The 22,656-nt window shown below is 40.3% G+C and overlaps 1 protein-coding gene across 14 annotated transcripts in view; it reads right to left on the bottom strand.

The window, feature by feature from the left end:
• Nucleotides 1-2,539: 2,539 nt before the first annotated feature.
• The window catches only part of IPCEF1 (interaction protein for cytohesin exchange factors 1), a 169,044-nt gene continuing 148,927 nt past the window's right edge, over nucleotides 2,540-22,656 (bottom strand). For 8 of the 14 annotated variants that reach the window (XM_070486746.1, XM_014828866.3, XM_070487004.1 and 5 more), the window contains 2 exons: nucleotides 12,841-13,034; nucleotides 2,548-4,511 (listed from right to left, as the gene is read on the bottom strand). In XM_070486746.1, coding sequence (XP_070342847.1) covers nucleotides 4,308-4,511; nucleotides 12,841-13,034 — 398 coding nt within the window. In that variant the 3' untranslated portion in view covers nucleotides 2,548-4,307. Of the gene's footprint in view, nucleotides 4,512-12,755; nucleotides 13,035-22,656 lie in introns of all 14 variants that reach the window. The other 6 variants (XM_014828863.3, XM_070486586.1, XM_070486363.1 and 3 more) reach the window with 2 other exon arrangements.

The following is a 22,656-nucleotide window of genomic DNA, read 5'->3' as shown; positions in this document are numbered from 1 at the left end:
AATTGCTTCCTGCTCACAACATAACCATGTAGCAGTTCAATATCTTGTTCGCTGAGATGGGTGCTTTTCCCTCCCCAAGCCATTTCATAGGGGTTGTTAAAATCTAGTTTCAGGGGCTTTTCTTTTTAATTGAAAATTACAAAACCCTAGGCTGGGAAGGCACCTCATGTTTCTAGGACTCGATTTTTCTTGCAAGATAAGCATACAAAAAATTAGAAGGGAGATAAATTGGAAAATCCCAATCAGATATCATATTCTGTTAAACTGAAGAAGAGATGCACCCTAAAACTTCATTTGAATATGGTGGCTCTTCAATGAGTAGTGACTGTTGGATGGTCATCGTCTGTACCTAAATTACTAAATCTTCTGTGTGACTATATCAAAATACCACCTTTCAATGTCACTTCTCTTCAAAAGACTTAAAAGTATATTTCTCTTTATGTTTCATCTCTATGATATCGTCTGTGATTTAAAGGCTATCTGAGGAAATTATTATAATTACATGAGAAGAAATTGAATGGAAGTTAAAAGCCTAACCCCTAGTCACTAAGCTCTGTCTGACATCTCCTGACACATTTTGAAAGGAAAACAAAATAAAGGCACTCCATTTCTTTAAATATCTCTCTTTCGTCCAAGGATCTCACAGCGCCTAACAAGCAGTGTGCTTTACAGAAGGAAGGAAAGAAAACATAGAACTGATTAGGTTAGACTCCAACTCACAGTCAGCCCAGCCGCAGGTCACTGCAGGAGGGACCGTAACCTCTCAGGCCATGAGGAAGACCGTGCTCAAGGAAAAGAGGCCCCTCAGGTTTCCAATGGATGACTTCACAAAAGCCACATGGCATGTGCCCATTTCAGTGCAAAGGCATGCACACACCAAGTCAAACTGCTGGGTCCCAACAGCCACTGTGCAAGGTAAAGGGAGAGGGAAGAGCAAGACTTGGATTCAAGTCCTGGCTGCACCACTTAGGGCTCTCCCCAGGCACCTTGCTTCTCAGAGCTTGTTTCTTCCCTGCTCAAAAGGAGTAAGGATAATCCGCAATCATCCCACACAGACCACTGGGGAGTTGGAGGTGGGAGCCTGAAGCACACCGATTTACAAACTGGAAAGTGCTATGTAAATATAAGGCATTGGTTTCACATTGAAATCTGATTCCCAAAACAATCTCTTTCTTAGGCTTCCTGGAGTCTTTGTAATAGTATGCGTTAGATTCTTTCTAGGCCTTTGATGCAATGCTGGGATTCAGGCGGAGCTAGGAATTCTTAAAGGCAACAGATACTCTTCACGTGCTGGACACAATTCAGCATGTACTGCAACGTACCAGCCGGTGAGGGTATGATACCACGCACCAGTCTGGGTCTACAGGCTAGCAATAGGGAGAAGCAGGCCTCCCCAAAACCCCAAAGAAGAGTCCAATCGGGATCTGAATCCATAGCAGGTTTGGACCTGGCTGTGCTCAGAGATTCTCCACTTCCTTCCTGAGTGGCCGCGGTTCTGCGTCATTCCACAGCCACCAGATCCTGTGCTTACAGCAGCGGGCATGGAAGACTAAGAAACCACCCCAAGACTATTTCAGAGATGGCCCAATCCCCAGGAATAAATTAGAACTAATCCAGTTTTCTCAATCTCCTTTGGGGCAGAAAAATGGCGTGAGGCCAAGAGAGACTGAGCATCACGGAAACTGTCTCCCAGTCTTCCCTCACCCACCTCTTACAGTGAAGGTGGGAAAACATCATAGAGAGCGAAAGCGTTTCCAGAGGGGAAACACTAACGAGCCGGCAAGTGTGCTCTAGAACAGCAGGGCACAAAATCACACGCAGTTCAGTTTAACTTTCATTTCTGGAGCTTCGGCAAAGTAACTGCTTTAGCTAACAAAGCAAAAACTTCTAGACTAACTTCTCCGAACAATAACTGAAAGGCTTGAGTAAATAATCTCATGGACCCATTTTGCCTTTACATTTGAGTGGTACTAAAGGATTTTACTGTAAAAGCTCAGTGAAATAGGGACTAATGAAAAGCCAAAGTAAAGCACTAAAATGTATTTGCAAGCCCTGGTCAAAAGCTTTTGGAGTGCTTCAATTTAGGAAAAGCTGCTTCGGAGTTTGTAGGTTGGTGTTGCAAACCAAAGAGGAAGGTGGAAGAATGTTTTACGTCGTGCTATTATTTGTTCCACTGTTACTCCTCCTTCCGTCAACACTTTGTTTACATTCGAATCCCAAACAGTCAACGCTCTGATAGAGGCCAATTTCAGAAAGAATCAATGATAATTTCCAGAGTAAAGAGATTAAAGCATTGGCCTCTCAAACCAGAAGCTTCAGGGTCCATGCTGAGGACCTGAGTGGTTCCTTCTCTCTGGTGCAGAGTCAACAGGAAACTCACCAAGGTTCAGGTCCCCTTTGCTTCACGCTCTGTGGCCTCACCCGGCACATTCCACTTAGTGCGGGAACACACAACTGTTTCCTGGGCCACACTGGCTGACACGGCCTCTTATGTTACAGAAGCTTCTAGTACTACAACTTGCTTCCTGTTTTTCTTTTTCTCAATGCTGAGGTTGTTTTTTGTTGACAACGTTTTAGGACTTCTTAATAAAGGTTGGGAAAATACTCAACAACTATTTCCATTTAGTTTGCAGATAAAATTCAGGGGGTTCTTTCCATTTGAATGTCAAGCCACACACTTTGATGCTATAAAGCAAACTGTGTCAATTTGCTAGAGGTCAAGCCAAAATGGGTTTTTGATGGGTTGTGGTTATTCTCGTGGTGAGAAATATTCACAGTGATAAGCAAGTGAAGTCTTTCATATTGTTTCTCTAATAAAATTAGTTCTTTTTAACAACAAACCCTTGAATTTCTATTAGTCTTTAGTCAAAAGACTACATTAGTTGTGCTTCATTTGGTTTGAGTTTGTGGGCATAAATGGTATAGAGCTTAAAGTGTATTTACTAGAAGGGATAACCTGAAAAAGTCTTTTTCTGGTTAAGAGAGTGACTTACGACAGACAGAGAAGTCTACACACTCTGGGTTGAGAGAAGAAAGAGAGAAGAGGGAGAAAGAGAGAGAAGCCAGAAAATGAAAGATTGTCAATGCATGCCCCACATTCATCCCACAAGATTTCCTGAGCATTCCTCATACATCATAGTGCAACAGAACTCCAACGAATCAATAGTATTCCTATTATTCTCAAGCAAAAAGTATATACTTTGAAATGTACACTGAGAAAAACATATAATAGTATATCATCTTTTAAAACACTAGCAATTTGAACCTCTATAAATAGACTTAAATACCAAACATTTTATATACAGCTATTCACGTAGGACGCAAAATAACACATAGACATACAAAAAGAAAACAGTCATGCTTTAACTCTTTTGTCATTTTTGTTGGGGGTTTTTTTGGAGTAAAGATATTTAAACAATTCAGACACCAGAATCATCTTGTCAATCATCTTGATCCCAGGAAACCTGGATATAAATTTATACTGTGCATAGGCACCACACCCAAATCCAAAGGCAGCAAACCTTCTTTGCTGGACTCATTACTATCTCCTACAGAAAAGCTAGGAGGAAGTAGAGGTTCCCAAGTGTAATGAGATAATTTTCTTTAGCTGTTCTACGGAAAGAAATTAATCAGACCTTTCCCCCAACCTGGGTAAAGCGTGACAATATCAAGCTGTCCTTTGAGTGAGTGGAACATAGAACACGTCTCCTCCTTGGGCTCTCCCACATGCTCCTCGCTATGAAGTATTTCTCAACATGGGGAAAAGGCACCACCATTCTGGACCAAAGGCAAGGGATTTGGGTCCCATAATACCACATTTGTCCTGCTCCAGTTGATGCTACAGAAACCATTCCTCCACCCAAAACATGATTTGGAGAACTCAGCTACCCAACCAGGTGGAATTGGACATTCTTCTTTAGGAAAACAGACTATTTCTATGTAGAGATGTCCCTGGTCAAAAGTGATCTTTTGTCCATGGAATATTCTATTTCTCTTGAGAGCAAGAAACAGAAGATGCCTTTCTCACATGCCACCTAGAGCCTAGCATAACCAAGAGCTCCCAGCAGGCACACAAAAACTGTTCAACTGGTCTCAACCACTCCAATCTCAGCGGCAGGTCTACAACTGAAACAAGAAGTTCTGCCGCTGTGGAAGTTGGTCCTCACCTAAGATGCATCTTTAGAGGGGGAACTGATGCTTGAGGAGGAACTGGGTTTCAGTTTTCCTTTACAAGGAAAAATAGAAGTTCTTGCAACATCTTGAAGAGTTGCTTGGTGTACGATATAAGAGGAGAGAATCCTGGCTTGTCAAATAGAATGTTCAACACGGGCAGAGGCAGGTGGCTTCTCAAGTCCCTCGGGGGTGCCTTCAGGGGCAGACAGAGGTGTCCGCTGCTGATAGATGTCCTGGATCAGTAGGGTGTTCATGACCTTCCATTCCCTGTATTTTCTGGCTGTCAGCTTCGGATCATCCAGCAACTGGTTAATCATGGCCAGGTCATGTTCTTTACACTGTCCAAGTAGAAAAAACAATGAGAGAATTGGATATAGTGAGTATCTTAATTTTGATAAACCATCTTCAGCCCTTTTAAAAATAAATGCACATATACATTGATCATAAAATTATCAACGTGTTTTTACATATTAATATTCTAATTCCTACACCAGTCCTAAGAGATACGCAGGACATCTGTTTCTAGGTTCTAGCCAAACAGAAGTTAAGTATCCTACCCAAGAGTTAGTGGAAGAACTAGACAGCCAAGGTCTCCTATGTTGCTCTTCCCTGATCAATCCTTTATTCTACACCATGGTACTATTTCCATCTCAGTGTGGGAATTATTCCTCTTATAACTGTGTAATTACAATTGGACCATCCAAACTTGACTAAGTAAAATTGGGACATAGTACTTTACCTAAGACATAAGGTAATACAAAAATATTTTTTTATGTTTTATTCATTAAATTATCTTAATTTTCAAATAAATCACACCTGTTTATTCAATGAATGTATGCACAATAAATATACAGGCTATCTTTTTGTTCAAAGAAGAGATTACTGACCTTCCATCAAAACAGTATGTATTCCAAAGATATGTATTCCAAAGATGCTAATAGATCAACAATCTACTCATATTATTGACTCTGCCTCCTCTATAACCACTGATACGCATTTCTGAAATGTCTGGCTCAGGTTGGGGAAATTTTCTGTAGTCGAGGAATGAGATGCATCAGCGTTCAAAAAAATCACTCAGCCCAGACAATTTTATCTCAGATCTACTCCTGTTTCCTCCATACCTATGACCATAATCCTAATTTTGGATATAAAGTCCAATATATCACATCTGCTTTTACAGCTTCCTAAGTGAGGTCCCTGACTCTAATCGCCACTGTAAACCCACCCTCCACATGGCCGTGCAGGAGATCCACCTGAAATGCTGAGTTCTCTTAATGGTTCCCCTTCACGTCCAGGGTTCCATGGACTCGAGCTCCATTTATTGATCCTCCACTTCCTTTTTACTTTCCACTGTAATAGTGTTGACGTGAATTTTCTCCCCCACTCAATGCTGGCTCACAGCGCCATGATGTTGTGCCACATGGAGAACATTTCTTATCTTTCTTCACCTGATGAACACTAATTCCTAGAATTGCTTTCACCTGGAACAATTTCCAATTTTTCTTTACCGGATTTTACTATAACTTATGAATCTATACTCAATTCAGGCATGATATTCTCCAGAAAGTCTTTTCTGAACCCCTAAATAGGACTGATAAGCTGTTTTTTATGTTCTCATGCATTCTAATACTTAGAGCCTTCTTAGAACCTACCATATTATACTGAGATGTTTGTGGATCTGTCATGCCACCTATTCTAAAGCTTCTTAAGGAAGGAGACAGGAAACATGTTATTCATCCCTGTATTCCCTGTATATAACACAATGCCAAGGGCCAGGCAGACACTCAATACATGTTCATTATTGAACCAATCTCTCTGCCTACCCCAGGACAGCCTGGGCATAGCTAGGAATTCACAACCATGCTCACTGGTTGCAGTTCAACGTCATGAGCACTGCCATTAATGGACTTTCACTACTATCCAGTAATCATATTTTCTTGACCCTTTTCTCTCCCACTCTCCCAAATGACTATTGCAAAACTTCCCATCTCTCCTCAAACCTCCTCCCCTATCCTCATTTACAGCTGATGAGAAATTTTTGAGAAAATGGTAACAATCAGAAAAGTATTTCTCCCAGGTTCCTACTGCCCACTACCTATATCAGCACAAATATTTGCTGCCTTCCTTGATGTGCATTTGGATGAAATATCCGTGCTTCCAGCAAAGGCCAATCTCTCCACTTGTGCACTATTGCCCCCTCTCTCAAACTCAAGGAACTCGCTCCAGCAATCCTTCCCCCTTTCCTGTGACTCATCGATTTCCCCTCTCTGTGTAATCATTCTCACTGGCATCCATGCATGTTCTTATTTTAAAAGCTCTCTCGACCCCACATCCCTGTTCCAGCTAATGCTCCACTTTTCTCCTTGTCTCCAATGTCCCTGTGCCCATTCTTTCACACACCCACTCTCATCAGGCTTCTTCCCCACTGTCCCACCAAAACTCTTCTTGTTAAGGCCATCAACGACCTCCATGTTGCTAACTCCAATAATCAGTTAGTCCTCTTTAACTTCTTTATGAAAAGCATCTAATTTTGACTACTCTTTCTTCAAATACTTTCATCATGTTGCTTTTGTGACACATTCTCCCCATTTTTCTCGTCCCACAATGGCTGCTTATTCTCAGTCTCCTTTGCTGGTTCACCTTGTCTCCCAATCTTTGAACATTGGAGCACCCCGGGGATTCAGCTTTTAGCCTCTCCGCTGTTCTGTCTACATTCATGCTCTTGGTAATCTCATGCAATCTCTCCCATTCTCCCTGTATACTGAGGGTCCCAAATTTATCTTGCCAGACTTACCTCTCCCCTGAACTCCATTCTTGTCTGTCTAAACTTCCTCTTCAGCAGCTCCACCTGGACACCTCATAGGCATCTCAAATGCAACATGTCCAAAACTAAGTTCCCGTTATTCTCAACACCCACACACCCCACCAACTCTCAATACACCCTGAAACCTGCTCTTACCATAGCCTTCTGCAAAGCACTTGTTGGCAACTCCATCTTTCCAGTTGTTCAAGCCAAACATTGGAGTTATCCTTGACTCCTCCTCTCACTCCCAATCCACCAGCAAACCCTGATGGTTCTCCCTTCAAAATGCATCAAACTATGGCACACCACTGTTCAGAACTGTCCAAAGTCTTCCTGACTCACTCTGAGTAGAATCTGAGGGATTTGCAATGGCAATAAGGCACTACAGGATATGATCCCCCAGTGTCCCTCTCACCCACTGCTGCTGGCCCTGTCCCCCACCCACTACTACACTCCAGCCACACACTGACCTCCTTGCTCTTCCTTAAACTTGCTAGGCATACTCCCACCCCAAGGGATTTGCATTTTTGTTCCTTTTGCCTGGAACTTTCTGTCTTAGATAGCCTCCCTTTTTCAGATTTTACTCAAATTCCATCTTTCAAAGAGGCTTTTCATGTCTATCCTAGTTAAAAATCAATCCCTCAACATTCTTTAGTCCCCTTCTCTTCTATTCCCTATCAAATCTATCATCATTTGGCATACTATAAAATTTATTTATCTTGTTTATTTCTTCCTCTACCTTAAAGGTAAGCTTCATGAGGGCAGGCATTTTTGTCTGGTATGTCCACTGCTATAACCCTAAGTGCCTGAAAGAATGGCTGACACACAGTGAACATTCACTAAATACTTGTTGAAAAACGAATATATGAAATAAGAAATGAATGAATGAATCAATTTGCTTTTTAATCTTTTTTGCATCATGAACCCCATGTAGAATCTGAGGAAATCCTCTCCATAAACAAACACACAAGAATGTTATATGTATATACATGCACAGCCATGTGCCGCATAATGATGTTTTGATCAACAACAGATCGCATATACGACAGTGGTCCCATAAGATTAGTACCATATAGCCTAGGTGCGTAGTAGGCTACCCCAACTAGGTTTATGTAAGTACACTCTATGTTGTTCAAACAACACTGAAATTGCCTAATGATACATTGCTCAGAATTGTCCCTGTTGTTAGGCAACACACGACTGTATATGTTTTATCCAAATGAGGTATCTGGTCATAGATGATTACAAACATTAGTGGCACACAAATGTGCTATTTGTTCTCTACAATTAGCTTTAACTTATGTTTTGTTTGGGTTGTGTTATTGCATTTTCGTTTTTCTTCTTTCCCTGTTTCTAAATTGGTCAGGATAATATGGATTTCAGGGGAAATGTACCACACATATAGTAGTCTGAGTGGTGAGATTTATAATTATGAATCAAGAGAGCAAGGATGTGGTGATAGATGGAAGTCACAAGGTATGTTTGCATTTCAGGAAGGGGAGAAAAATTGTGCAGTAGGAAAGTAACCAAAAAGCAATAAGAAGCAGTTGACCAGGATCCAGAAGCAGAGGAAAGGAAGGTTAAGTAAGTGGGTCACTAGCAAGGATTGCTGGTAGAAAGCCTAGCACAGCCAAGAGAGTTTTCTTTCTTCTCTCCGAGTTCTCAACATCAACACTTCAGAAAACAATCTTTCCCCAAAACACAATATGCTTTCATCCTCTGATATCACCACAGTGCCATTCATAGGAAGTTATTTAAGGAGTTCTACTTTGTTCTTAAGAAATGTTGACATCAGCTTCAGAGGGAGATCCTAATATTTTTTGAAAATATAAAATAAGATCTTTGCAGATTAATAAAATTTAGAGAACTGATTTTTGTAAAGGCAACAATGAATTAGCCACCCTCTAAATCTGATAAAATCTTTTAGGAAAGGGTCTCTTCCACTCTGCACTAACACTTCACATATGGTTTTTAGCTCTAAACAACTCAAATTTATTACTCTTTGGCTCAAGTCTCTGCTAGCTCTTTTACAGATAAAAAAAAAAAAAACCTGTAGACAAGAATAAAGAGGAAGGAAATTAACGAATCAACAGAACTTTCTGAGCTCCTTCCTAAACCCGGCACCCCAGGGGTCAGCAGCATCCCACAATGGCCCCGCTTCTCCCCACTGGAGCCTCCTAAAAGGCTCACCAAATGCTTTGAACTACTTTTACAAGATTCTCCTTGTTTTCTGGCAAGCAGGCAGGATTTGGTAGGGTTTCCAAAAATACCGTGAAACAGTGAATGGTGTACTTTCATTTTTCACTCCAAATATTCAGTACATGGTTTGACTCAAGACTTAAGCACTGGAAACACGTTCTGTCAGAGCACTTAAGGGGAAAGAGGGGTTTGTTCCTCTTTTGACACAGGCCAGAATAACCCTGGGAGAAAATTGCAGTTGGACCCAGTAATCATTCATTTAATGAAGAAAAGCTTAGCCAAAACTCAGGGGATGTTGAGCTATCAGAAATTCCTAAAAATCTACATTTAGTGAATGACATGATAGTCTGCTCCACCTCCCAGAAGGATTTCTGTAAAGAGCACTCATTCCAATACAATCCCAGTGCAAGGATTCTTCTTTATTTATGGATTGTGCCTATCACAAATATAAACATTGTTACAACAGTTTCCTTATTTCTGCATGAAACTCTATTGTCTTTGCTTGTCCACACTCCAGCTTTGAAGTATTTTTAAAATAAAAATTTATATTGCAATATACTATACATAGAGAAAAGCCCACATATAATCAGGTTTGTGCTTGATGAGTTATCACAAGATGGATACATCTGTGTAACCATCACAGAGGTCAAAAAAGAACCCTTACTTGGCTCCTCAGAAGCTGTACTATGGTCTCTCCCAGTCGTATCCTCCCCTCCTCCTTAAAGGCAACCACTAGGCTGACTGCTTTGAATTTTAAAGATAGCTAAAATAAAATTAAAGATAGTTAAAATAGGGGCCAGCTCCATGGCCAAGTGGTTAAGTTTGCGCGCTCCGCTGTGGCAGCCCAGGGTTCGGATCCTGGGCGCGGACATGGCACCACTCATCAGGCCACGTTGAGGCAGCGTCCCACATCCCATAACTAGCAGGACCAGCAACTAAGGTATACAACTGTGTACAAGGGGGGGTTGGGGAGATAAAGTAGAAAAGAAAAAAAAAAAGATTGGAAACAGTTGTTAACCCAGGTGCCAATCTTTAAAAAAAAAAGAAAAAAAAGAAAAGATAGTTAAAATAAAATAACTCTTACAGCATTTTGACTGAATAAACATACATGAGCCAAATCATCTGTCTCCAATGGGTAGGTTGATGTGATTTTTTTCTTTTTTTTTAAGAAGGCCAATTTCCACATCATCATGGCATCCTACCTCCTGATGAGGTTCATGGGACCACATAACATAGGTTACATTTCATCCACCCCAGCATTACACTTTTGTGAGACCTGAGGAATGTGTGGAAAGCGCTTCCTTCTGGGAATATACAGAAAGAGCAGTTCTTCAGCTGGGTGTGGCAGACAGCCCTGAGGTGGCCCCAATGTTTCTGCTCCCTGGTACTCATGCCCTTGTGCAATTCCCTTCCTTGAATGTAGGCTGACCTAGTGACTTGCTTCTAATGGGTAGAATACTATAAATGTAACATGGTATCACTGCTGAGATTAGGGCATGATCCACCTTGCTCACTCACTCTTGATGTCTTACTTGCCAGCTTACATTTTGGGAGCTGCCCTATGAAGAGGCTCACAGGGCAAAGAACTGGGGGTGGCCTCCAGCCAACAGACAGTGAACAACTGAGGCCCTCAGTCCAACGACCTGTGAGGACCTGAATCCTGCCAACAACCAGATGAGCAAGCTTGGAAGCATCCTCCTCCAGTGGAGGGATGAAATGCAGCCCCAGCTGACGCCTGGGTTGCAGCCCTGTGAGAGACCTGGAGGCAGAAGTATCTAACCAAGCCATGCCCAGATTCCTGACCCACAGAAACTGTGAAATAATAAGTTTTTACTGTTTGTAGTTGCTAAATTTGGGGGGGTATTTTGTTGCCTACCAATAGATAACTAACACAAGGGAGAAAAGAAAAAGAGGCTGAATTCATCAATTCCATGGCCATAGCTCACGGATAAAGCGGTCATGGAGAACCATATGGGCTGATAAAACCTTCGAATTCTTTGTACAAACCTGGCCTTCCAGTGGCCAGGTCAGGGCGTGGTCCTGTGGAGGTGTAGAGGTCTAAGATTGCTGCTCTGTGGAAATCTGAAACCACAGTCCTTCACTTTCTAGAAATGGCCTGAACTGCCCATCCCCTCCCCAGCCTCTATTTGCTGTTTCTCCCAACAGGGACTGCAACATCTCATCCACTGATATACATTTGCCTAGGCCAGTTCCTCCTCCTTGAATGCTCTTCCCTTCTGTTCCTAATATTCTTTATCTCTTACCCATGACAACTTACAGTTGTCAGCACCTCCATGACATTGTCCCTAATGGCCTCAGATAAGCAGCCACTCCCCCCTCTGGGTTACCAAAGCACTCCAAGCTTGTATCAACTACAGTACTAACTGTTCCTCTCTGTTTCCATTGTCCGGTGGGGTCCACTCAATGGTCCCAGTGCCCTAGAACAGTGCCTGGCACACAGCAAGGTTCGGGAAATAATTGTTCAATGAAAAATGTATTCACTTGGATCAGTTATAAGACAGCAAAATTCCAACATACTATGGCATATTGCATTCGATGACCAAACATATTTACCAACCCTATACATACTGTGGAATGTAACATATTTGCCTTTGAAATGAATGCTAGTGATATCTTTCATCATTAAATATTAGGGAATTTCTCTTCCTTTTATTTTCTTTGTATAATTAAAACACACCTTTGTCTGTTATTTTTCGGCCTCATTTTTGCGGCCTTTTGGGGTGCTTGGGTCTTCTATTGACTAACGGGGACACCTGATGAAGAGTCACCCAGCCATCTCTTTGTAGCTTTGTCCTTTGATTGCTGATATTTTTTTCCTGGAAAGGGACTCAAATTCTTGATGCAAAAGGACATGTACAAAACAGAATTAAATTGCAGGATCTATCAAGGCTTTTCAGAATCTATAAATCTAATTCAAGGCTAATTGTAATTCAGGCTAAGTCAGGACAATTTTACAATGTATCCTGGTATCCTCCTGTTCATACTATTATCTAAATGTGAAAGCAAGATGCTTTTGTTAGGAAGAACCATTTTAGTTACAGGAGGCCCTGAAAATAATTTCAGTATGTCCTGTACACTGTCCCTCATTTCCATTGTGAAATCATCGCTGGTCTATTATGATGAAGTGTATATTTCCCACTGCCTTGTTTTCACGGTGTTTCTTGGCTCCAGAGCATACAGCTCAGAGTCACTAAGTCTTTGCTGTATCTGAAATCTAGAAATGTTCTTCTGGATGTAATACAGAAGAAGCCACCCTTAATAAGGCAGGAGAAATCTCAAGATCTTATTAATATTACTGTCTATTCTCACGAGTTGACCATCTTAAGCTCTCATTGACGTTTACTGTGCTAGGTAAAAAGATTAAAAAGTCAAATTACACACAGTCTTTCTAGGAGCTTAACATCTGAAATTTTATCCCAGAGTGAATGTAAAAATCAAGGCCTACTGTAGAAAACTGTGTTGGATGCTATCGCTTGAATGTGCCAGTGCTTTAAGAATGCAGGGGTCATCTCATCCCATAGAGATTATATTTGCTGTTTCTGCCCTCCCCTCCACCCACCTGTGCTTAACATGAATCTCTCTGCAGAACCAGCCATTCCTCGCCATGCATCCACAGAGTTCATCCACAAGCTGAAATAATTTACCTTTAATGTGCTATTCAAGGTTCGGATTTTGTGGAGTTTCTCATTTATGGATGGATTTTTGCACCGCTTGACAAAGGACTTTCTCAACTCTTTTTTGGTGGAAGGTCGACGGTCCCCAAGAGGAGAGAGACTAGCTTGCTCTAGTGATTTGTAGAGCTTCTCCATTTCATCATCCTCAGACACTTTTGTTTCTTCTGCCAAAATGAAAAAAAAGCAATAACAATAAATCCAGTTAAAATCAAGAAGAGAACATTGAACCCTGTGGTGCTAAAAGAAGGCCCTGCTGACACCTTGATCTCAGACTTCCAGCCTCCAGAATTGTGAGACAATCAATATTTGTTGTCTAAGCCACTGAGTTGATGATGCTTTGTTGTGACAGAGCCACGTTCCCTTCGAAGACCCTAGGGAAGGGTCTGTTTCAGCCCTCTCTCCTGGCTTCTGGTGGTTCCTTGGCTTGTGGCAGCATAATTCCCATCTTCACATACTGTTTTCCCTGTGTACATGTCTCTGTATCCAAATGTCTCTCTTTATAAGGACACCAGTTACATATTGGATTAGGGCTCACCTTACTGTCCTCATCTTAACTAATTACATCTGCAACAACCCCCTTTCTAATAAGGCCACATTCTAAGGTACTGGTGGTTAGGATCTCAGCATAGGAATTTTGGAGGGACACAACTGAACCCATAATAGTCTAGCATCTAGGACCCCAAAATTCATGTCCTTCTTACATGCAGAATACATTCAGCCCATCCCAACATCTCCAAAACTCTTAACGCATTCCAACACCAATTCTAAGTCCAAAATCTAGTCCAAATATTCATCTAAATCTGTTATTGGTAAGACTCAGGGAATGAGTCATCCTGTGGCAAAATTCCTCTCCATCTGTGAACCTGTGAAACCAAACAAGTTATCTGCTTCTAAAATACAATGGTGAGAAAGGCAATCCCTAGCAAACTAATACACACCCTAAAGATCAAAAAAGTTGCTCCAGATGGCTTTCTAATGTCCTTCCTAGAACTGCCCTTTGAGAGAAGGACTCTGCCTGTGGTCTGTGGCTTTGAGCAGATAATGATCACTATTCACGCTGTCACACACCTCCACTCCCCTTCTTAATCGTGCCTTGCCAGCTTCAGCCCCAGTGCTCCTAGTGAAGCACTCCACCCAGGATTCAAGGGGGACCATATGTGCTAGGCTAAGCCAATGGCCAGTCCATTGTGCTGCCCACAGTCATTGACTCAGGGAGGAGCATGTGTTTCAGGTCAGGCCAATCTGGATCAGAGAAACTCAGTTCCAAGGCTCTGGTTTGGGGATCAGGGAAGCAATCTCTTTTTATTCCTAAACTGAGCAGTGTGATGATGTGAGCTGGAAGCTTCTTGGAATCATCCTAAGAATTATGAGAATGGAGCCAACCCACAGTACACTGAACTGAGACGTGGAAGACCATTGGAGGCCTCTCAGCTTATGGGAGCTTATACATTGCCTTTGTTAGGATACTGTGGGTATGGTTTTCAGTCATATGCAACTGAAAGGATCTCAAATGAAACAGAAAGTTACTCAAAGACAATCCACATCTCTTGAGGTTGCTTTAATTTCTTACTAAGAACTTCAGTCCTTTATTCCTTCATTCTCTGAAAATGATCTTGCAAAAGATACACAATGAGATTTCTTTTCCACCATGTACTCCTTAGCGTCTACACATTTCATTTTTTGTCCTGAGAATGAGCTTGATGGAGGACCATATAAGAAGTATGGCATTCAGAGGAACTGGAAAAAGAGGCCTCTCCAAAGAGGAGAACAAAGCACACCATAGCTATCTATGAGCATCAAAATCTAGCAAACTTCACTTACTTTGCAGTTTACTTTCGTAAAATGAGAAATCTTTAAGCAACAATTAGTTTTCCTCCATTTATGGCCAGAAAGTCACCACAGGTGTTGCCAATACTGTTTCATTAAACAGAAAGCAATGATGTTGGACTGACTTTACTACGGACTAATTACAGCATTGGTCAGTAAACCTCTTTGTTCTCTACCGAAACAGTCTCAAAAAAGGGGGAAATATTCAAAATTACATTTGAACACAATTAGACTTTTTGGTTCAAGCCATGTGCAAACATCAACAATGGGTTTCTGTCAATAAGCACATGAAAAGGTCCACAACAACATCCGTCATTAGAGAAACGCAAATCAAAACTACAGTGAGATACTACTTCTCACCGACCAGGATGGTGCAAATGAAAAAGACAGACAATAATTAAGTGTGGGGAAGAATGCGGAGAAACTGGGTCCTGTATGCATTACAGGTGGGAATGTAAAATGGAGCCGCCACTTTAGAAAACACTTTGGCGGTTCCTCGAAATGCTAAATGTAGAGTTATATGACTCAGCCATTCCATGCCTAGGTATATACTCTAAGGAATTAAAAACATACATTAACACAAAACTTGTACGTGAATGTTCATAGCAGCACTATTCATAGAGACAAAAGGTTGGAACAACCTAAAAGTTCATCAACTGAAGAATGGATAGCAATGAAAAGAAATGAAGTACTGATACATGCTACAACATGGATGAACCTTGAAAACATTCTGCCAAGTAAAATAAGCCAGCACAAAAGACCACATACTGTATGAGTCCATTTACATGAAATGTCTGGAATAGGCAAATCCATAGAGACAGAAAGTAGATTAGTGGTTGCCTGGGGACAGGAAAGGAGAATCAGAGCTAATGTGGATGAGCTTCTTTCCGTGATGTTGAAAGTGTTCTCAGATTGTGGAGAGAGCTGCACAACTGTGAGTATAGTAACCACTGAACTGTGCATTTTTATGTGTGAGTTTTATGTTGTGTGAAATATATCTCAATAAAGCTGTAAAAAACGTAGGCTTTTATGAGATTATCATGATAACTGATGATACTTGCACAGGAGAAATACTAAGCATGGTAACAGCCCAAGAGTTAAGCTGGAGACATTAGGAAATCTTAAGAAACTTAAATGAAAAGACATCTGACTCTTAGAGAGAACATCAGAATTGAGGACTCTGGAAGTGTTCAGATATACAAGAAGACGATAATTTTGTATGTCTTTTTTTAAAGGTAGGCAGGTAGGAATCAACTTTCAAGAAAGCCTAAATACACAGCATTTGGTATCACGGTGTTTTTTAAGTGATATATATTTAACAAACTTCAAGAAGCAAACCAAACAAGTATATAACAAGATAAATAGAATGGATCCTTTAAATTTCTCTGTGTTCCACAAGCAGTTCAGTTGTGCTACTAAAGGTTGTGATAGAAAATAAAATTACTTTTGACTAATATATTAATTTGTAATTATGTTAGAGTAAAATGATTATATTAAGACCACACATCTAATTCAACAGATATTAAATTGGTAAAGAGGAAAATATCTTTAGAATTTTAGAACAACATGGCATAAAATACATTCCCTAAATGAAAAATAAATAGGACTCCCATTTGGGATAATTTTATTACTATTTAATATATTTATATAGGTAGATATTATCTTTATGTTAAAGACATCAGAGGTTGTCTTCCACACACACACAAATTCCTCACCCTAGCTTAAACTTTGGTGTATTAGCCATGAGGACATGGTTATGCCTGTGTGTGTGGAGTGTGAATGCCTGTATAGTGTGTGTGTGTGTGTGTGTGTGTGCGCGTGTGTATAACTTGATCTTCCAAGAAAAAGTGGAACTTTAAAATTAACACACTTTAACAAGATAAAGTGGACTTGTTGAGACTACTGAAAGTTAGTACAGAATTCACCTAAAATATGACCAAATAACATCCAAAAAATGAACACTTTGTTTGGATTCACTTAGAAATTGGAGATAATAATAAGGAGTGAGTACGTTCAGATAAGGGTAAAGCTGTTGGAGAAATGGAGGAAAAAATGAAAGGCAAATTACCACTATGTTCTTGCCTCTCAGCCATCTATCTCTTCTCAGAGGAATCCTGAAACTGAAAGACTATAGGTCTGACCTCTAATAACCTGATTCTGGAATCGCCTGCAACCATAAGGACAATAAAATAATAAATGATGATGGTAGGAGTCAAGAAAATACCCTTATTGGCTTTTTTTGTGTCATAATCTGAGAGATGTACAACATACCACTAGATACTCAGGGGACACACCTGTGATCCAACCATGTCCACTAGCCAGGGACGTCATATTGTTTTTACGGCTGCTCATGGCTGATGCTTACGTCTTCACAGGCCTGTAAAATGAGCATCCAATAATAATGGAAGCAGATGATAAACAGAATCATAGGACAAAAGAGAACCCAAAGTGTCTAAGTGCACAATAAAACACAGCTTGCACCTGACCCCAAAGCAGAGGTGAGAGTCCTTTGCAATCACTATAGGGAAGACTAGCGCTGGCTTGTTAACTCAGCAGGGCTATCCCTGTACCTTTAAGAGGCTTCTCCATAAAGTAATATTTTTTAAATCTCCCTCTCATCTTTTTATCTAAATATTTTTCTAAATTATAATTTCATATTAGAAAGCACTAGATTATTTCTCGCATCTTACCAGATTGTAAAAAGAGCCAGAAAAAAAAGATTGGCAGGAAAGACCACTGGTCTCTCTTCCATTGGAAACAGAAGCCAAGTTAATTATTTCCACCTCCCTTGTCTTCTGGAGCAACGTAAACGAATCTTGTCTGACAGTCAAGTGTTTCTAATGCAATTGCTATCCTTCCTCTCAAGAGGATATTTTACTCTTCTAACATAAAATAGCAGGACTTTAATTCCCTTCACCACATGAGGCACTTTATAGTCTATCTCATCTAGCCTCCCTGTGTTTGCCAAGGAAGATAAAAACTATTTTTATTTTATGGATGAGAAAAAAGTGGGGATTCTTGAAAACCAGTAAGTGACCTTTCCAAGATGCAAATCAGTGATGGAAGTAAGAGTAAAAGCTCAGTTCCACACTGTGCAGGCCCGTGGGCTTCTAAGCCAGTCTTCTCAAACTCTAACAGGCAAACAATCATCTAGAGATCTTGTTAAAATGCAGATTCTGACTCAGTCCATCTGGGATAGTGCTGACATTCTAAACTTTTAACAAGCTCCTAGGTGATGCCAGAACTGCTGAGTCGCAAGGCTAGCAAACTTTCCCCAAACTTAAGTCAACAATCCAATGATTTAGACTCAAGAGAGGAATGGTGTTGTTGATTTTTTAATAAGATCTTTCTTGGTGACAATAGCAAACGAGACAAAACAAGATTTAACTAATGGTTAGAAGTTCACTCCTTTCCAAGATTATGTCAAATGAATGTGCTACTCCCTTCTCATCCTCCTACGTATCCCAGCCTATTGTCTGCTTCTGACAGGACAGGCATGCTCCAGTAGGTCCAGAATTTGGCTGTTGAGAACACTGTATGCAGATTATCTCTTTAAATGCTGTATTTTCAACTTTGCCTCCCCCGCTATCTTATTTTTGGTGTTTCCTTGTGCTTTCTAGAATGTGGTTTTTATTTTCTCTTCAGAACATAAATGCTGGCTTCAGGAGACCGGAGGGGAACTCATATACTATATTTCATATCAGAATTTGAAAGGAAACCTTTTTGAGATTGGAAAAGTCTAAATGATGTCCCAAGGAAGGTAATGTTAGTTCCCAAACATGAAACACTTGGAATAGCTTAGGTGGAAAACAGTATTCCCTGTTTCATGTACGATGTTTTAAGTGTTTGCAAAAGGAAGACGATGGAAGGCACTTGTTACAGAGAGAAGAAATAACTGCATAGTCATTTGGACATTACCTATAGCCTTTAAGACTTTACGAATGTTATTTATTATAGCACCTGATGCCAAGAGATCAAAAGTATTTTACAGGCTTCCTTTAATTAGTGATTCTGATAACTCTACATTATATTGTAGCAAAAAACAGGATCGTAATGACAAATTTAAATTATATAACAAGGATAAATCTGGACGACTCGTTTTAACAGTAAGGATAGTACTAAGCAAGAACATTAGCATAGTATAACTTTGAGGCAGAGATCACCTATTTCTGCCTCTGCTGCAGAAAGATAGCTATCAGGTACTGAGTTTTTACTATGTGACAAACACTGTGTTAACTGCTACACCAACATTATCTCATTATCTTTGTAACAACCCTATGAGGAAAGTATTATTAACCCTGATATAAAGGACAGAAGGTCAAGACATAGAAAGATAGAAACCCTTACCAAAGTCACAAGGAGAGAAACCTAGGTTATGACCAAAGCTCATAGCCTTGCACACTATGCTATACTATAATTATACTTGATGTGCTTTCTTTTGAATAATGCTCAATGAAGAAGATTTCAAATCAGGCAATACACAGATGGTAGCTGGTTAGACTGGACAGGCCAAGGCTCAGATCCCTGCTCCCACTACTCTGTCTTCCAAAGGAAAAATCTCCACTCAGAGCCTCTGCTTCTAAGGCACCCAGGTTTTATACCTCAAACTCAGTTTTCACAGGGCCACAGGGACCAGAACCTAGGACAGGAAATTTACAAGCTGGCCAGCAACCTAAGACACAGGCTGGATAATCAGATTTTCTGCTTGGGCATTTGAACTGAGCACCTGGGGATAACGAACCAGTTCCAATCAGGATCAGAAGGTAAGAGTCACAGTCATGGTAAGCTGGCCCTGTGTAAAACAAAGGTCTAAGTGCCTAGAAATAGAGAACACAAAGTTGGGAGAATGGTAGTTGGAAGAGAGGTGATTAAAACAAAACAAGATGGCAGACAAAAGAAATGGTACCAGTGAGAAATCAGATTGAGAGAGAGCATCCAACTATAAAGCTAGTATTTTTACTTGTGCTCTTTCAAGTCTGAGAGAAGAGCAGTTGTTTCATTTTTATTCCCCTCATTTTTCTATATTAACTTTACCTTCTCTGCCAGAGTCATGTACCTATTTTCTTTTGGGTGTTTGATGTTTCTGTTAAGTAAGCCAACTCAATGCTCTTCTACTGTATTACTCCTTTTACTGATAAGAACAGTTTACTGGACGATCTTTAATGTTGTTCTTTTGTTTTGTTAATATTGCATTGTTTGGCAGTGATTTTTGGAAAGACTCTTAGGTTGAGTCCACTGCCCAAGCATCTCATAAATAGCTTTACATTTGCTTTTTTTTTTTAAAGAGGTGAAAGATCTGTACACCGAAAACTATAAAACATTGTTGAAAGAAATTGAAGAAGACACAAAGAAATGGAAAGATGTTCTGTGCTCTTGGATTGGAAGAATTAACATCATTAAAATGTCCATGCTTCCTAAAGCAATCTATAGATTCAACACAATCCCTATCAAAGTTCCAACAACACTTTTCACAGAAATAGAACAAAGAATCCTAAAATTTACATGGAATGACGAAAGACCCCGAATAGCCAAAGGATTCCTGAGAAAAAAGAACAAAGCTGGAGGTAGCACACTTCCTGATTTCAAAATATACTACAAAGCCGTAGTAACCAAAACAGCATGGTACTGGCACAAAAACAGACACACAGATCAATGGAACAAAATTGAGAGCCCAGAAGTAAACCCACACGTTTATGGACAGCTAATATTCTACAAGGGATCCAGGAGCATACGATGGAGAAAGGAGAGTCTCTTCAATAAATGGTGTTGGGAAAACTGGACAGCCACATGCAAAAGAATGAAAGTAGACCATTCCCTTACACCATGCACAAAAATCAACTCAACATGGATTAAAGACTTGGATGTAAGACCTGAAACCATGAAACTTCTAGAAGAAAACATAGGCAGTTCACTCTGACATCAGTCTTAGCAGCATATTTTCAAGTCCCATGTCTGACCGGGCAAGGGAAACAAAAGAAAAAATGAACAAATGGGACTACATCAAGCTTTACATTCTTTAAACAAAGATTCCATTTCTTCGTAAAATGAATTCTTACAATCCTATGAGCACCCAGGATTAGGCGAAATATTTAAAGTAGACATAAAATTTCTATATCTGAACACATCCTAAAAAAACAAAAAATATTGGCATGCACACAAAAAAGGCATTTGGCCAGGTTTTTCTTTCTTTTTAAAATATATTTGTGAGGTGGAGTTTCAACGGGAAAAAAAAAGTCAGAAAATTGCCTAAAACCAGGGATAAAAATCCAATGCACTGTAGATAAATATGTCGACCTTGACTCCACAAACTGCTGGATCCATCAGTCATGTGGATCCGTGATGGAGAAAAGTGAGTGCAAAATATAAAAATGGAAGATTCAGAAGGAGCGGAGGAATGGACGGGGGCCACTTCAGGACAGGAACAATGAAGCGAGAGGAAGGAAGAAGTTACCTATGTCAATTTCACTAAGCAGAAAATGAAGGTTTGGAGCAGATAAATGCTCTTACCTTTTAAGACAGAGCTCTATTTGCCTTATCTCTATGACTACAGTTTAGTGTGATCTATAATTACTTGCATAACACCCTTATTTTTGCCTTATAGAAAACCCTCAGTGTACATATTTAGAGTTGCATATTTAAATACAACCATTACATTCCTACCTGCAAACCTTTCTCCAGGAACAATCCTACATAGTTGCAATTATATTTAATAATACAGGAGACTGGATGTGCTGGAAAACTTATGACTCATCCTTGATGCCTTTCTTTCCCCTACACATTTGATCCATACATTTATTCAATTCATCCATCAAATATTCTTTGAATGTCCACTGTGTGCTAGGGCAGTGCATTTTAGAAACTAGAGATAGACTAAAATAGGCAAGAATTTCATGAATCTTACATTCTTACGTATTATGTTTACAATATCCCAAATATGTGTATTTTTTTCCTGCTCCTTCCCCCATTGCTACTACCTTAGTCCAGGCCACCATCATTTCACTGTTAGCCTGTTTCAACAACTACATAACTGGTCTACTTCAGCTTCCTAAGATCCATTTTCCATGTAGGGCAGTGATTTTTTAAAAATATAAACCACACCATAACACTCCCCAGCTTCAATTCCTCCAAAAACATCCCCTTGCACTTAGAACAAAACCCAAACACCTTACAGGATCTGCTAATTGCCACATAAGCCAGCTGTGACCAAGTTCTCCAATCTCTTCCTGTGCTTCCCCTGCCCACTGTATTCCAGCCACACTGGATTTCCTTCTGTTTCTGGACCTCAAAATTTGTTTCAGTGCTCAAGCCCTTATACTTTATTTTCTCTCTGTCTAGGTACTTTGCCAGCTGTGGTTCACATGTGTAGGTTCTTTTTTGCCATTCAGTTCTCAGATCAAATGTCACCTAACAAAAGGTGGGAGGTCATTACCTATTGTACATCTCCAAGCCCTCCCCTGATCTCCAGACACATATATCAACCGCTTACTTGACATCTTCACATGGATTTCTGTGCAGTGTTTCAAATTTAATGTGTTCAAAGCCAAATTCTTGATTCATACCTCCAACAGTAGGTCTTTCCCATCTCATGAAATGACAACTCCTTTCTTTTAGTCCTTTGGGCCAAAATCCTTGGAATCATCTTTGACTCCTCTCTCTCTCTGTCAAACCTCACAACAGCAAATCCCACCAGCTCTCTGAAAAATACACAGCATCTGAGCATCTTCCACCCGTACCACTGCCCTAGGACAAGCCACCGTCATCTCTCACCTGAACCACCAGTTGCAACAGCTTGTTTGCTGACCAGCCTGCTTTCACCAATGCTCCCTACTGTCTGTCCTTCACAAAAGAGTCAGAGCAATCCTTTTAAAACATAAGTCGGAAAGCGTCGTGTGTGTGTGTATGCATGTGTGTGTAACTTGACTAGGTAATTCTAAAATTTGTATGGAAGATAAAATGGCT

Source organism: Equus asinus, chromosome 1, assembly GCF_041296235.1.
Source record: "Equus asinus isolate D_3611 breed Donkey chromosome 1, EquAss-T2T_v2, whole genome shotgun sequence".
Classification (NCBI taxonomy): Eukaryota; Metazoa; Chordata; class Mammalia; order Perissodactyla; family Equidae; genus Equus; species Equus asinus.
Note: the sequence above shows the minus strand (reverse complement) of the source record. Positions and strands in the feature narration are given on the sequence as shown.